Genomic DNA, 15,943 nt, shown 5'->3' with positions numbered 1-15,943 from the left:
AGCGTAAGTGTTTAAACTCAATTATCACAAAGTGAAATCACCCACAGAGTCATTAGCCAGGTCAAGAAACAATATTATCACCATCCCAGAAGTTTTGTGCTCGCTCCTGATTTCTACATCCCCAAATGTATTTTCTCTTTAGTATTAACCACCACTGTTATTATGACCTCATTTTGAACTTTCACATGTAAAATTTCTAAGTATTTTTTGTGCATATAATTCTTTTCATTTAAAATTTTGTATGTGAGATTGGTTCATGTAGCTACATGGTGCTAGATTTTCTGTTAACTTTTGTTGTTTGATATTTCATTGAATGAATATATCACCACTATTTATATAGTCTGCTATTGATTGAAACTATTATGAATTATGCTCCAATGAATATCATAGTACCTGTATTTTGATAAAAATATTGATTCATTGCATGCCTGTTGAAGTGTACCTAGGAGTGAAACATTTTATATATATATATATATATATGTCATATAATATAAAATGCACTAATTAATCTACATACTCACCAATTCTTGGTTTTGTCTGTTTTTACTCTATTTTATTTTAGTCACATTCTGATAATGTGCAGTAGATCTCTCTGTGGCTTAAATAAGTGCTTCACTGGTTTGCAATGAGGCTGAGGCTGAGCTTTTTTTCATAGATGCATTAATATTTGTATATGCTCATATGTGAGGTGCTTATTCGGTTGTTTTGCCCATCATTCTAATTGTATTGTTTGTCTTTTTCTTTGCACATGCAGGTGCTATGAGGGGGTATGATATATTTATGATAATATCCATGTCCACATTTTTTCAGATAAATATAAGTTTTCTTCAGATTTTTTGATTTGCCTATTCTCTTTCTAAATGTGGTATCTTTTAATGATTGTGGGTTCTTGATTTTAATTGATAAATTTTTAATAGTTATTGCTTTTTATGTTGTGTGTCAGAAGTCTGTGCGTAACTCAAGGTCATGAAATTATTCTATACTATCTTTTAGAAGTTTATTAGGGTGCCACACCACAAACAGTAGAATATGGCATTTCCTTATTTAGGGAACTGGATGTCAAATCATACCACACAAAATCCAGCAATCACAAGTACCTCAGTATTCATTACTCATGCAGACATAAGTGAAACAAAGGAAATCTCTGGGTGAGCAGCAGCTGTTCTCATCAGCAAGAGTTTGCTCTTGAATGTCTAGCAGAGCAGAAGGAAGAGAGTGAATGAGGTCATGGGGAATGTATAGATATATAGGAAAGATACACACACACACACCTATATAGAGGTTTATGTAACACATGAGTCTAGATGAAATGTGCCTATAGTATAAATTGGAATAGTAAAATTGGATAGAAAAAGGTGAAATAAGATATAGAAGAGAGGTCACATCAACGTTTTGGTGTCTAAATGGTTTTGGAGGGTGAAGGTGAGGATGATTTCAAAGATTCTGAATTTGATGCCTAGGCTATGGTAAATGAGATAGAAAATATAGGAAAAGATTTCTCTAGAAGGGCAAATTACTGAGTTTTGATGCGTTTTGTGTTTGAATTGTCTTTGGGACTTATGGGTAGAGAAGTCTAATGATTAGTTGGAAATATATTTTGAAGCTACAGAGAAAACCAGAACTAGAGACAAAAAAGAGATAGGAAGTCATTGGTATATAAATAGTATTGTTGGTACTTGAAGAAGTCCATTAAGAATGACTCAAGACTGAAAACAAGTGAACTAAGGCACCAGTGAGATAGATTTTAAAATAAATGTAAGTATATGAAAAGACATCTTGTCAAAAGGGAAAACTTTCTGGTAATAATAGAATTGATAGTAAATTAACTGGGTAAGTTGGCATCTATGAGGAATACATCTGTCCATCAGAAATTGTATTGGCAACTCATAGAAGCATAGAATCATGAAACCAAATTTTGACAACTTTCATTCTTCAAGGGCCTTAAGGCTGATGACTTAAGTGGCAGACCCCAGGGTCTGTGCAATCATGTAGTGTTTTGTCCTATCATGTACCTCAGCCCTAAGATCGGAAGGACAAACCCATGACCATGAAAACTCCCTAACACGGAGTGTGTGACAGTCTGCGCTTTCCTTTGAGAAACAGTATATCTGCCTTTTCTGAGTGGTAGTTGCTTGCATTGCTTTGGCCAGTTACAAGGTTCTGTGTTTTATGTAGTTTCTGTAGTTCATCTTTAAATCCTAAATATAACTAATGTGATTACTTAGGAATAAAATGAAAAGAGAAGAAACCAGTGATACAATACTGAGAATTGCACTGAGGTGAGAGCAAAAGAAAATAATTCAATTAAGTCCTGGAGAGAAATGAGAGAATGAATGTAGAGAATCAGAGGAAACATAAAAAATGACATGAATAAAGATGGTAGTTTTATAAGGTAGCAGTCAATGGTTTCACAAGCTGCAATGGTGATAAATAAGAAAAAGATTCAAAGTTTGAATTGATTTTTTACTAGAATTCATGGGCTTCTGGAAGTAAGCTAAAAGGTGCAGATGATAGGTAACAGAATCTAAATTGAAAACATTTCAGAACTTCCATTTCACTTTTCTCTAAGATTCTCTTATTTCATGCAAAAAACATCACAGTTCTTTTACTAAATTATTAAAGAAATAGCTAAATAACTATTACCTTTTACTGGGCATCTGTTATATCCTGGGCACAGATATATACAGATATAGATAGACACACATATGTACACATATATGTATGTGTGTGTATATATATGTATTCATGTATATATGCATACATACAGACTTCATTGTGGTCATTATATATATATTTATGCATGCTTGTATATATTATCTTATTTAGTTCTCAGCCCAATTAATTAAATATTCATCTGTTTTACAGAAGGGAAACTGGGGTCTAGAAAGTTTAATTCAAGAATTACATGCAGAGTAAGTGCTTAGGAATTAACATAAATCCCATCCTCTAGTCACTACAACACATTGAGGAAATTAACACCCCTATCAGGATTTTTGAATTCTCTTCACTATTTTGTTAACAGGCATATATCCTCAAGAAGAAAAAACTTTAGGAAACTAAAGAGAAGACAGAGGATAATCTCAAATGGTGATAAGTTTTTTCATCCTAATCTATACCTCAGTTTTGAGATACTCGATAATATTTGGGAATTAAGAGAGCAGTTATAAGATAAAAGTTAGGAACTACCAAGTACTATTTATTTAAAAGTATCTGTTGTCCATGGAATCCAGCTGAAGGACTGTTTCTAAAATAATCCACAAGCCAACTGCTTTCAAAAAGACCTCTACCACTAGCACAAGATGGTGCAATTAGCATATTATGATCAACACTTTGTGCCATTAGAACACTCTTACCAACTGGCCACCACCAATTTCTGTGCTATCCCACAGTAATCACCTTGTGGTACGTCCAGTAAGCTCTAAGCAGAAGGTGCAAAACTGCTCAGTTTTGCCCTCTGCCAAGTCTCAGGACACAATTTCACAGGGCTTCTTTAACAGGGTTCTGAAATCACCCATCTCCCACTCCAAACGTCAGGATGGATCTTCACTAGACCTCCACCAGAGAACTTCATTGTGGCCTACTTGGAGAGCCCTGAGCTCACATTTGCTCCAGTTTAAATCTCAGACATCATCCTCTTTACTGGAGTCCAATCAAACAGCTCTGAGCTCACAATTACCCCTCTCCAAGCCTACCATTTCATCTTCCCTAGGCCTTTGCTGGACATGACCCTCTCTGAAGTCTAATCAAAGAGTCTCAAGTTCATCATTATCCTCCTTTAAACATCAAGAAATATTTTCCCTAGACACTCTCTGGTCATCCATCTTTGGGACCTAATCAAAGAGTCTTTAATTCAACATTACCTCAATCCAAGCCTCAGAAAATGTCTTCATCGGACCGCCTTTGGACATTTTTATTAGAGCGCAGTCAAAGATCTGTGAGCTCACCAACACTCAGCTCCGCACCTCGAACAAATAGCTCACTTCAGCCATCAGCTTTGGTGAAGCCCAATCAGGTGGCTTGGACCTCACTGTTACCTCCCTCCAGACCTCAGACACCTGTATTCAGCTCTAATTACAGTGTTCTGAGCTTACCATTGTCCCACTCAACACCAAGGGAATCACCTTTACCACATTCTTCCCATCAGACTCAGAGTTTGCCATTCTTCCAGCCCAAATCTCACACAGTGCTTACACCTGATAGTGCCATCAGGAACCTGAGCTCACCAGTTTGCTACTCCAAGTTTCATAACACTGTTTTACCAAATGACAAACGCAGAGCCACACATTTGCCTTTACCTCCTTCCAAACCAAATGTCTCAGATCAGTCATTCTCAAGCTGCAAACACTGCCTCAGGAACATAGCTGCTTCAACACTGGGCTCCAGACTCCGGAGTAAAAGCGGCTTTGATCTTTGTGCAAAGACAAAATAAAATTAAGAAATTTCATGGACTTTAGATTACATTTATCCCTGCATTGTTAAAGGTGGAACTGTCGCTGATGATGTTGTAAATAAAATTGTCAATTCTCTCTCCAAGACCAGAATCCAGAGGGATCTGCGCAGGCAGATTCTCTTTCAAAGGATGAGGGGAAGGCCAAATCCTCGTCCTGGTCCCCGCCTTTCATCAAGTTATGTGGTCTGTTTAGCATGTGACTCCTGCATAAAATCTCAGTGTAACCATCTTGCAGGAAGGGAAGATCCTTGCAGGGCAACGCTGTTTGTCATACCAACACCTCAGCCCAGTTCTGAGGGGGAAGTCAAGGTGAAGTTAGGCCTCATCCTTTCCCTGCCAGAGACTTCCCTCTCGTCTTCTCTCTCATTCCCTGTGAAAGAAAATCAGCCTGATGCAGCCCCTGGAAACAACCTTGAAGGAATGGAGAAAACATCACAATTCTTCCCTGCATCTGAAACCGGTATCACCCAGCGGCTTATTATGAAGAAAAAATGCCTGACGGCAGCCCCTGAAAACAGAGCTGTAAGCGAACAGCCCCAAGCCGTTGACTGGCTGCTTTGTGTTAAGAAAAGTAATAATTCTCAGCCACAGTCCCTGCTTTCAGACTCCTCCTCCTCCTCCTCCTCCTCTTCCTCGTCTTCCTCGTCTTCGCTGTCCATCACACCCTCCTCACACCCTCCTCTCAAAGCCTCCACGGCATCTACCCCTTCAGGGTGTGTGTTCACTAAGGTGCTCAGTTACCACCGGTTGCCTCCAGGGGTCTCCTGGCTTGACTTTATATGTAATAAAAACTACCAGCTGTTTCCTGGGAAACCACATCAAAGTCAATCACCACCTTCCCAGACAAGGCCCACAGGGAAGGGGTCAAAGGGGCCAACAGGTACTGCTCAAATTATTCCAGGCAAAGCCTCAAATTGAGAGAAATTTTGATTAAATTAACCTTTTGTTTCTTTGTCAGCAATTGTCCTCTTAGTATTGGAGATGAGAGTTTGATTTCCTACTATGCTTATTAAAGTTATTAACAATAACTATGTTTGACTATATTTTAGGTGATGCAGCACCCATTTAAGGGGAAATGAGACTGTGATATCCTAGAAGCCAAAACTGAATGCCATGTTATTAACCAAATGCTGGGCTTATGGTAGCCACCATATAAATCATTTTAAATGAATTAATCATAATTGGCTGTAGACCAATAGCACTGTTCTTGCCCTGAATAGTATCTAGCTCATTGTTATTCTCTTCCTCATAACACATGATAATGATAGTATCTGAAGGCCGGTTACTGCTAATCTGCTTCCCTATCTCTATAGAAAATTCAGATTATGTTCAATAGATAAGAATATGTATAGAGGGGAATCTTTTCAGTTGTGTGTTCTTAGGGAAAATTATTTTATGCTAAGATCCCATACTCTGAAATCCATGGTTTATTCAAGCTTAGTTAAGAAATCTCAGTAGAGAATAACTAACTGGTACGGATAATCCTACCTCATGCCAACTGTGTCTCTAAGTTACGAACTCTGAAGTCACCTGTCATCACTTTTGCAATACAACTAAAATGGGTTAATAAAAATGTTTAAAAAATATTTTTGCTCCCCTGGGTTTATTGGTAGTGGGAGGGGAAGGAAGTTGTCTTACCTGCTTACCTTAAGTAATTATCTCTATCGCCAAAGGCTAGAATTTGTTTCTGTTGCATACGTTGATGGTCACAATTCTGCTTCTCCACCTACATCTTTCTGATCACCAGACTTCATGCTAGACATTTCCAATTGGAACATTACATGGCATTTCAAACTCAACACAGCCAAACCAGAACTTACTATCTGTACATTTAGAATCCTTTGTCTCCTGTGTTTTCATTGGATATACCACCGTCCATCGTGGAGTCATGTTGAACTGTTTTCCTCATTGCCTGCCCCTTTCCAAGTCCCTGACTGCTCTGGCTGTACTATCTCTAGAATCCAGCCTTTTCTCTCTAATCCTACTGCCACTCTCCTAGTTGTGGCCACAGCCATTTGTCACCTGAATTACTGCAATAACTCCTAAACATGCACTTTAACGTTGGAATGCATTTCTGAGACACAGATTTGATAATGACACCCCACTGCTTGCAATCTTTTCATCATTGCCCATTGTTGTCTGGGGAAAGTCTAACTTCTTTTTATGATTACATTGTGATAACCTCTGAAAACTGATTTCTTCTTCTTTTCCAGTCTCCTTGGTTGCTTACATCTCACTAATTTATTAACAATGTATAGAATGTGCCAAGGCCTTTCTTATACCTACACTTTTAAATCAACAATTCTGTTGTTCAGAAAAATCTTCCCATCTATACATTTTTATTCTACAGGGCTCTGTTTTGTCTTGACATGTTTTCAGAAGCCTTTTCCTGATTCACTTCTAAGGGGGCTTATTGGCCTTCCTATTCCACAAAGCTCATTCTTTCCATGGCTCTCCACCACATTATAAAGCAATCATTTTTGTCTGTCTTCACTCACTGTATTGAAAATGCCTTGTTCACAATTTCACTTGATTTTTTTTTAAACCTAGTCCTTGGAGTAAAATGTATGCCCTAAAATAGTGTTGATACTGAGTTAATGTTGTTGAAGCTCTTCATTTTTTTAAATTTTCTGAAATAAGTAATTGTCCGTCAGTCTGCTTCTTACCTGTAAGAATAGTACTGAATTGTTTTTTGTCCTGTTGAGGACATATATGAAAATATTACTGATGACAGCAGTCATCCTTGTCTTATTTCTTATGTTAACAGTGTTTCTAGCATTTCAGTATTGAATATGATGTTGGCTGATAGTTGATCAGTGATTAAGAGGAAGAACTTATGCATGTGATAATTTGTTCAAGGCTTTCTACATCCTCTTTAGAAAACCCTTGACATGGGCTTTGTTCATCCTGAATTTCTTGTTTGGTGACACACATCACTTTTGCAATTACTTGTTTAATAGGTTCTCTACTAGACTAAACTTCTTAAGAGGAAGCCCTGTGTCGATCTTGTTTGCCACTAGCTCCTCAGGACTTGGTGGCGCCTGTCACCTACCAAGTATTCAATAAACATCTGTGGGATTAAATTAAATGGGGGTGGGGGTTCTGCTGATTTTTATTTATTGATGTGTAATTAACATGTTTACATTTCCATCTTTGAGCTTGTTTTCTAAACTTCGTGCCTCATTGTAGTTTCTTTTCACTTCTTTTTTTTTACTTTGATGTAGTTGCTTTTAACTTCTCCATTGTATTAATAGTTATTTGTCTTGCTCTTAACTATAATACTGTCTGCTTTCAATATTTTTAAAGAAGACTTCTTTAACCAATATTTTCTAATTTTTAAATTTGAAAATAAAGCCACATGAAACTTATTGGAAAAACTGCATGAGCAATGAATATCTCTCCATTTTTCTAGCTTCTATTGAGATACCAATAGAATTTCAAAATAGAGAACAACATGTGTCACAACAGAAAGGTCAAGAAATTTCTGCCAGATCTTCTAGAAATAAGACCAGTTTTAAAAAAGACAGAAGGGCTCAAAATTCACTACATTTAAAGAAAGAGATCATCTGAAAAGTAATAGGAAAAGATGTTAATTCTATTTTCCTCAGATGAAAGGGCTGGACAAGAGAACACAGTACTTGACAATTATGAGGTAGAAAGTGGATCCTGTGAGTTGTCACATTTTGATCAACCCAATAAGCATTATGTTTCTTTGTAATAATGGCTGTTTGAAAAAAACCCTAGATGTTCATTTACAGAAGTGTTTAAGTACACTATAATCTACTACATGTGATGTTTTTTCTAGAGAAAAAAATATTACTAATATTGAACCTACATTTATTTGAGAGTAGAGCTACTACCTTCTTTAGGAAAATATCTTGTTGAGGACTCTTGACCATGGACAGTGATCCTGAGCATGTGTTTTAGGAAGAAAGTGAAACAAAGAGATGATAGCTAAACTACTACTGTATTTAAATTTCAAAGAGGAACTTTTCAATGACAGTCAGTGAAAATAAAGATTTAAGTGAAAATATATTTGATTATAAGACAGATCACATGCAATTTATGTATGACTCCATCTTGTAAAACATTGGGACTATACATATACACATATTTTTATGTGTGTGTATGCATTTGTGCAAAATCTATTTCATATATGTGAGAAAGATGGAGTGACTAGAAGAAAACACTAAAATGTTGAATAAAGGTGTTTGTTATGGGGAATAGTTATAACAGAGTGTTAAGTAAATGCATAGTTTTTTTCTTTTTATGTATTTTCCAAATATTCAATAAGTATAAATTCCTTTTATAATCAACAGTTTATAACAAATGCTTTAAAAATGGCAAGTGAGACTTGTTTTTATTTTAAATGAAGTATATAGCAAAAAAAATACTTTGCTGTTCTTCCCCTTTCCATTTATTAGTATCATCTGTGACTTTACAAGTTCACAGAAAATATGTATTTTTATGAGATGCATACTTTCTTCAGGACAATGCACTTCTGTTAAGTTTTAAAGTCTATTAAAAAATTCCATATTCCTACCTCAATATTCATTGTTCAGCTTTTCACACTATTCATTTATTTATGTGTGTGTTTGTTTACTTTTAGTTGTGAAATATTTCAAACTATAGAGAAAAAAGACAGTATCTTGAATAAAGTCTTTATACCATCACTCAGTTTTATCAGCTCTTATTCTTTGGTTGAATTTACTTCATGTGTTAAAGATATAAAACATTACAGATACAAGTGCTAACCTCCATGTATATAACCACACAGGATCCCAGTCCTGTCATACACTCCCCAGAAGTAACCACTATAGTGAATTTGCTTTAAGTCATTTGTCTATTTTTTATAAATTTACAATGTTTATGGAGCCATAACATTTGTTCTTTTGGATGTTTCAAAACTCTGTATATATTTTATCATAATGTATTTAACATTTTGAAATGTGTGTGTGTTTTTTGATCTGGAATATGTTTCTAAGATTTATGCTTGTAAATATAGATAGGCCATTTCACTTACACACACACATATACACACACACACATTCCCATGCATGTATATTATATAATTTCATAGTGTGAATTTATTATAATTTATTCAGTTTTTGGTTGAATAATTTACACTTTTTATTATTACACATATTACACATATTACACATTGATATTCTTTAAAAATGTTTTGAGGTATAACTGACATATAACTACATTAATGACAGGTGTACAACATGATTTAATATTTGTACATATTTTGAAATCATCACCATAATAATTGTAATTAATATCTGTCCCGATATAGAATTACAAAGTTTTTTTTCTTGTGATGAGGGCTTTTAAGGTATCCTCTTATCAACTTTCCAATATGCAATATATAGTATTATTAACTAAAATCACCAGGCACATTCTTTTTCACGTTCTATTTTGCACATACGTGGGAAGTTCTAAGTGATGCTATGAAACATTTTATCTGTGGGTTAGCAGCATCATTGTTACCTAGTCTCTTAGAAATACAGAATCTCATGCCATCTCAAATATACTGAATGACAACCTGAATTTTATAAGATTGTCAGGTAAGCTTTATCCACATTAAGTTTAAGAAACACTGATTTAGAGTGTATAACTTAGAGTGGAATCGAGGACTGCAACAGTGTTGTTCAATAAAAATATAATTTTAAAATTTCTTGTAGCCACCATAGAAAGTAAAAATAAATACGTAAAATTAATTTTACTGATAAATTTTATTTAGTACTCAATGTGTAATAAAAGTTTTCCATTTCAACATGTAGTTAAGACTTGTTCTCAGTGAGGGTTGATTTTACCCTCAGGATATTTGGCAAAGTCTGCAGACATTTTCGATTGTCAAAGTGGGGAGTTGTTTTAGGAGTTCCAGGTGAGAACAAGGTAGAGGCCAGGGATGGTGCTGAATGTCATACAGTGCAGAGGATAGGCCCCGACAAAGAATTACCCAGTCTAAAATGTTAATAGTGTCAAGGTTGAGAGACCTAAGTTATATAATTGATATCAGTGCGATTTTTTTTTTTTGGCTCTAAGTCTTCAAAATCTGTTGAATTTAACACTTAGAGCACTGACTAGCTACATGGAACAGTATAGAGCTATCATGTGAAGGCATTTTAAAATTTACTGGATATTGCCAAATTGCTCCTCAAAATATTTCAACTCATATACACACCCACAAACAGTGTATGAGAGGCCCCACTGCTTTGTAGTCTTGCCAGCACTAGATAATTTTCAGACTTTTAAATTCTTGGCTTATACTAATAATATGGTTCATATTAATAAGATGACCTCCTTGTACTGTATTTTTAATTTTCACCTCTTTTTGGTAGTTACCTTCACATCTCTTCATGTTTTTTAACCTTCTGGGCTTCCTCTTCTATGACTTGCCTTTTGTAAGCTTTGCTCATCATTCTATTGAGTACTCAATTTTTTATTAATTCATAGAAATTCTTTATAGGTGTATCCCAAGCATATGCTAGTTGTCTGGGCTTGATATTAAATCATGTTTGCACTACTTGGTCATCATATGTAATTATACCCCACTAAATTTGGTCTCCTAAAACTGACTTATAATTACACACTTATGTCCAAAAGTATTTTAGAAATAAATGAGGACCAACCAAGCAAGAACAAGCAGAGACTATTTATTTATTCAGAGCTGCTTTAGCAAGGGAGGCAGCCCCCATTACATTCATTTGGCAGGAAGTCAAAGGCAGGCAGAGGAGTGGGAATGCTTTACAGTGGAACCAAAGTGAAGGCTCCACGTTCACCCTGAGTGGAGGCTGCTGGCCTGGGGAAGCTGTAGGCAGAGCAACTGGAAGAGGAGCATCCTATGTGGTTAGTCAGGGTGCACATTTGGCTTTCTTTGATTGATCCTAAATTGGAAGTGGGGGCAAAAATTAGGGAAGCTGTCACTTACTAATCATTTCCTGACCATTTGGGCCAATTGTTATAGGTGTTATTGTTCAGCTTCCTGGATTGATACTAGAAAGAGAGGTATGATCTCCTGTAAGTCTGAAATATAGATGGTAGGCTTGCTTCCTGGACTGTTTCCTGAAAACGGGGAGCTGGTTTCCTGGGCTGCTTGTTGTAGGGTATAGGTTAGAGTGCTTTGTTTATACATGGTTATTGTTTGCATATTCATCTCTCAGTTTGATGTGTCTATACTTTCTTATACTGCTCTGGACACTTTTGCTACAAAATTATAAATGAATAGATTTTCTAGGTTTAATTCTCTTAAGCACTTTGTTCCCCATATTTTGATAGGTAGTGCTTTTATGTTTGGTTCTTCTGTTGCTCTTAGAAATATCCAGATGGATTTTCGTGGCAATTAGCAATTTTGATTACTCTAATATTTGATGTTTTGTGGCTCAATTTTCTCTTGCTGAAATCTTGTTGAATCTTTTTCTTTGTCATCTTAATTTTAAAATGTTGCCAGGAAGTGCCTTTGGAATATGGCATACTTTTTCAATATGTATACCCAGTATTCTTTAATTTGAATATTTTTCTGCCATAACTTCGAAATTTTCTTTGTTTAATCTGTTGTGGTATCTTCTTTATGACCACTAATTAATTATGTGTTGGATTTCTGTTATGTTTTTAATATATTCTCCTCACTTCATCATTATTCCCTTTCTTTGAATTTTGGAAAATCATCTCAAGTTGTTTTTCACACCAATAATTCTGTGTTATCATTTATGTTCCTGACTGTCTCCTCTGGTCTGCCTTTATAGTTTTTAGCTTCCTGGCATTACTTTAAAAAATCAGTATCACTAAGCTATATTTCTTGATGGGTTTGCATTTTTAGATTGGTGGTTTTTTCTTTCATATACTTTATAGAGTATTTACAGAATCATTGAAAAATCTCCTTTAACACTTTCAAACATGGAATATTTAAGATTTATGGCAATTTGATATGTCATAAAATATCACCATCCTCATAGGCATTGCTAGCATACATAGCTTTCCTTCCTCTAAACCCTGTCCTGGAGAAACTCGATGCTCCAGCACCCAGAGCACTGTACATTTCTGGCTCCATTCTTTTTTTCTTTCTATTTCTCTTTAAGAACAGAAGCTCCTTTCCTGTCTGCTTCTCTTTTTATTATTCCTCTTCTATCATAGTAGTTTTCTACTGTGTTTGTATTTGGTAGCCAAAATGCTTTAAGCATATAAAATTATAGCCAAATACATTAGTGGATCATCTGTCATTTTTTTCTAGTTGACAGATACCTTGCGTCTCAGAATTGGGACAAATATGGAAGGAGGTTTTTAAGGAGTCTACTTATCTTTTAGTCATTCATTCATCAGATATTCCTTTTAAGTGCTGAGGGGAAAGATTTGAAGAAGTTTGCTGAGATTCACGATCCATTTATTCCTCTTGGGGAAGGATATCTCCTTCCAAACCCATATAGAAAATGTCAGGTGACTCAATCTAATCTCTATCAAATGGAGTTTCCATTAAGTAGATGAATGGCATTTGCTATCAGGAATAGTCCTTATTTGTAGAATGCCTTTAGCAAAATATCCCTGGTTAATTTTGACTTAAAATAATTAATATATGAATTTATGGTGCATGACTCACTAGAGAATGTCAAATAAGCTAAACAACTTTCTAGGTATAAAATGGTGATATTTCATAACTTAAATGTTCCTCACTGTGTATGAATTGTTACTAGTGATAGTGGTCTGACTTTCTACAAGTCTGACATATAAATAGCAGTTACCTTACAAAATATCTCTTGCAAACCTCATGTGTTATTTTTCTAGAACAGAGAGCATATGGTCCATGCAGAAAGAAGAATATAGGAGCTTCCTAAAATGTCCAGATCCTCTCTCTATCTGTCTATGCCTTTGATTACCTGCATTTTTAAAATCTTTAGGTGAACTTTGGTACTAGGTAAGGTCTCTAATAGTTTAAATATGACCTGACAATCTGTTCCTTTGTGTGAGCTCAAGTCCCTATTATCGGCTAGGCTCTGATTTGATGTTGCAAAGACAGTTGATGCAGAAAACTAGTTGATGTAAAGTGATATGACGTATCTGTTGATACAGCACAAAAATATCAAAACTTTAACAATACATTTAACTTTTTTTTCCTTCTGGCCCTCCCATAAAGAATAGCATGAAAGCAGCCTTAGAAAATATGTAAATAAATAGATGTGTGTGTGTGTGTGTGTTTCAATAAAACTTTTATTTTACACAAACACGTGACAGACCAAATTTGTCCCCTTGTCTATAGTGACCCTGTTCTTGATAATGTGATTTGAGAAAGCTTCTCTGACAAGTGACATTTGTCTTTGAGGAAAAGACAGGATATATAATAAGGAAAATCCTTGCTAGATCTTTTTCCCCTATTTTACGATATGCTCTCTATTTTATGATAGTTCAGCCTTAGTTTAAGTGTCAAATTTTATCTTAAGTAACTTTAAAGGAAATTTGAGACGATGAACCAGTGGAGATTAAAAGGTGATTAAAAGGTAATTTTTTCCTTAAGTGTGTTCCTTTTAACTTATAAATGGTTATGAAACTTATTTCATGGATTTTAAAAATGATATTTTGCCTATGTTCAGCTTAATATAGGTTAAACAAATGAAGCACTAAGGGAACAGATGTAGAGTTGGGTGCTTGGAAGTTCAGGAAAGAAACGGAGGAGAGCATTGCGTGAGAGTGGATGGTGCAGGGCGGGCTGGAGGATAAGACTGTCGCAGTCTCCGTCCCTGATTAGTGTTTTCACCTAAGTCTTGCTTCTTGCCAGCTGGATTGGCTTTCTACAAAACCAGTTTTCAAGTGACAGAATTTCATTGCAATAAAGTGCTGTTTTCCTTCTTCTCCTTCTATTCCTATTTCTTTTCTTTCTTCTAATATGGAACAACCTATATCAATTCTTTGCCAAATAGATGCTTTAGGAAAAAAAACCTAGTAGCACTGCTTTAAATTTCTATTATTGGCTTCTTCCTTTTTCTGGAAAATTCATTAATTTGTCTTTTGTTATAATTCAGTGTCAAGTTGTACTTCTTTTCCAGTCCCTTCCCAACAACCACAGCCCCTCCCACCAGCCCCAACACCCAAAAACCATCAGTGAATTGGTGAATTTCCTATGCAAGACAGTGAATGTGGTTTTCACATTAACAACTATATAGAATCCTTGGCAAGTAATTTAGCTTTTATTAATTGACATGTCTTTATTTTTTTATTTTTTTACAATTTTTTAAGTTATCATTGATATACACTCTTACAAAAGTTTCACATGAAACACAATGTGGTTACTACATTCACCCTTATCATCAAGTCCCCCACATACCCCACTGAAGTCACTGTCCATCAGTGTAGTAAGATGCCAGAGTCACTACTTGTCTTCTTCATGCTACAGTCTTCTCCATGAACACCTGCCATACCATGTATACTAATCATAGTACCCCTCAATCCTCTTCTCCTTCCCTCCCCCACCCTTCCCCTTTGGTAACTGCTAGTCCCTTCCTGGAGTCTGTGAGTCTGCTGCTATTTTGTTCCTTCAGTTTTGCTTCATCGTTATACTTCACAAATGAGGGAAATCATTTGGTATTTGTCTTTCTCCACTTGGCTTATTTCACTGAGCATAATACCCTCTAGCTCCATCCACATTGTTGCAAATGGTTAATCTACATTTCTGTGTCGGTAAAATAAGAAGTTAAAGTGTATGTTTCATAGAATTCTTTCATGTTCTTACATATAATGTTCTTAAATCCAAAAATACAGCTAAATCTAACTATTCCCCCTTAATACATTGTACATGACTTCCTTTTTTCATGCTTTTGTTCATAGGATTCTGAACACCTGTAATAAATAATTTCTAATATATCATATTGATTGCTCCTGTGTACATTTAATAAGAGCCATGTGAACTATTTTTTTGCATTATTTAAATTAATGAAATGTGAAGTGCTGAAAAAAATGAATGAAGATGGAACCAGGCTCCTTCCTCTTTCATTCATTTACATAACATCCATTGTCCTTTTTATACAAGTCACTCCCCAGGGAAACTGCAATCTCTGAAACATCATATAAAGCTTTCTGTGCCTTAAACTCTCTTTAGAAAAAAAGAAATGGAACAGTATCATATCATCTCCTTCTAAATGTTTCCCTATCAGTTTGAAAAAATAAAACATCACTGTGGCATTCAGGGATAGTAATCGTGTGCTCCCTCCTCTCAGACTCAGGCTCTGCCACTAGCTGCAAAGTTTTGGCAAGGTACTTAGTGATTATGGGAATCTGTTCCCTCAACAAAGAGGGATGATATGTGGTGAGCATCTGGCACACAGTAACCCTGAAATAAACAGTATAATTTCTACCTTTTTTATTATTTTATTGACAAAAATTTTTGATCATTATGTATCCACTGTGTGCTTTAATAATCATTACAGTTTGGTAACATAACATTTCTGAAGCTTTAGGTTAGTAATGGCCTGAGTTCCATTTTCAAAACATAAGTACAATATG

At 35.5% G+C, this 15,943-nt stretch overlaps 1 protein-coding gene across 1 annotated transcript in view; it reads left to right on the top strand.

Annotated features, from left to right (window-relative positions):
- CSNK2A2IP (casein kinase 2 subunit alpha' interacting protein) overlaps positions 1 to 6,007 on the top strand; it is a 106,421-nt gene extending 100,414 nt beyond the window's left edge. The window contains 4 exon segments of the mRNA XM_017643504.3: positions 2,866 to 2,912; positions 3,023 to 3,370; positions 3,372 to 3,818; positions 3,820 to 6,007. Of these exon segments, the coding sequence (XP_017498993.3) occupies positions 3,300 to 3,370; positions 3,372 to 3,818; positions 3,820 to 5,368 (2,067 nt within the window). The 5' untranslated portion in view covers positions 2,866 to 2,912; positions 3,023 to 3,299 and the 3' untranslated portion in view covers positions 5,369 to 6,007.
- The last annotated feature ends 9,936 nt before the right edge of the window (positions 6,008 to 15,943 follow it).

This window comes from Manis javanica, chromosome 3 (assembly GCF_040802235.1).
Source record: "Manis javanica isolate MJ-LG chromosome 3, MJ_LKY, whole genome shotgun sequence".
Taxonomy (NCBI): domain Eukaryota; kingdom Metazoa; phylum Chordata; class Mammalia; order Pholidota; family Manidae; genus Manis; species Manis javanica.
This window is presented reverse-complemented; position numbering and strand designations above follow the sequence as displayed.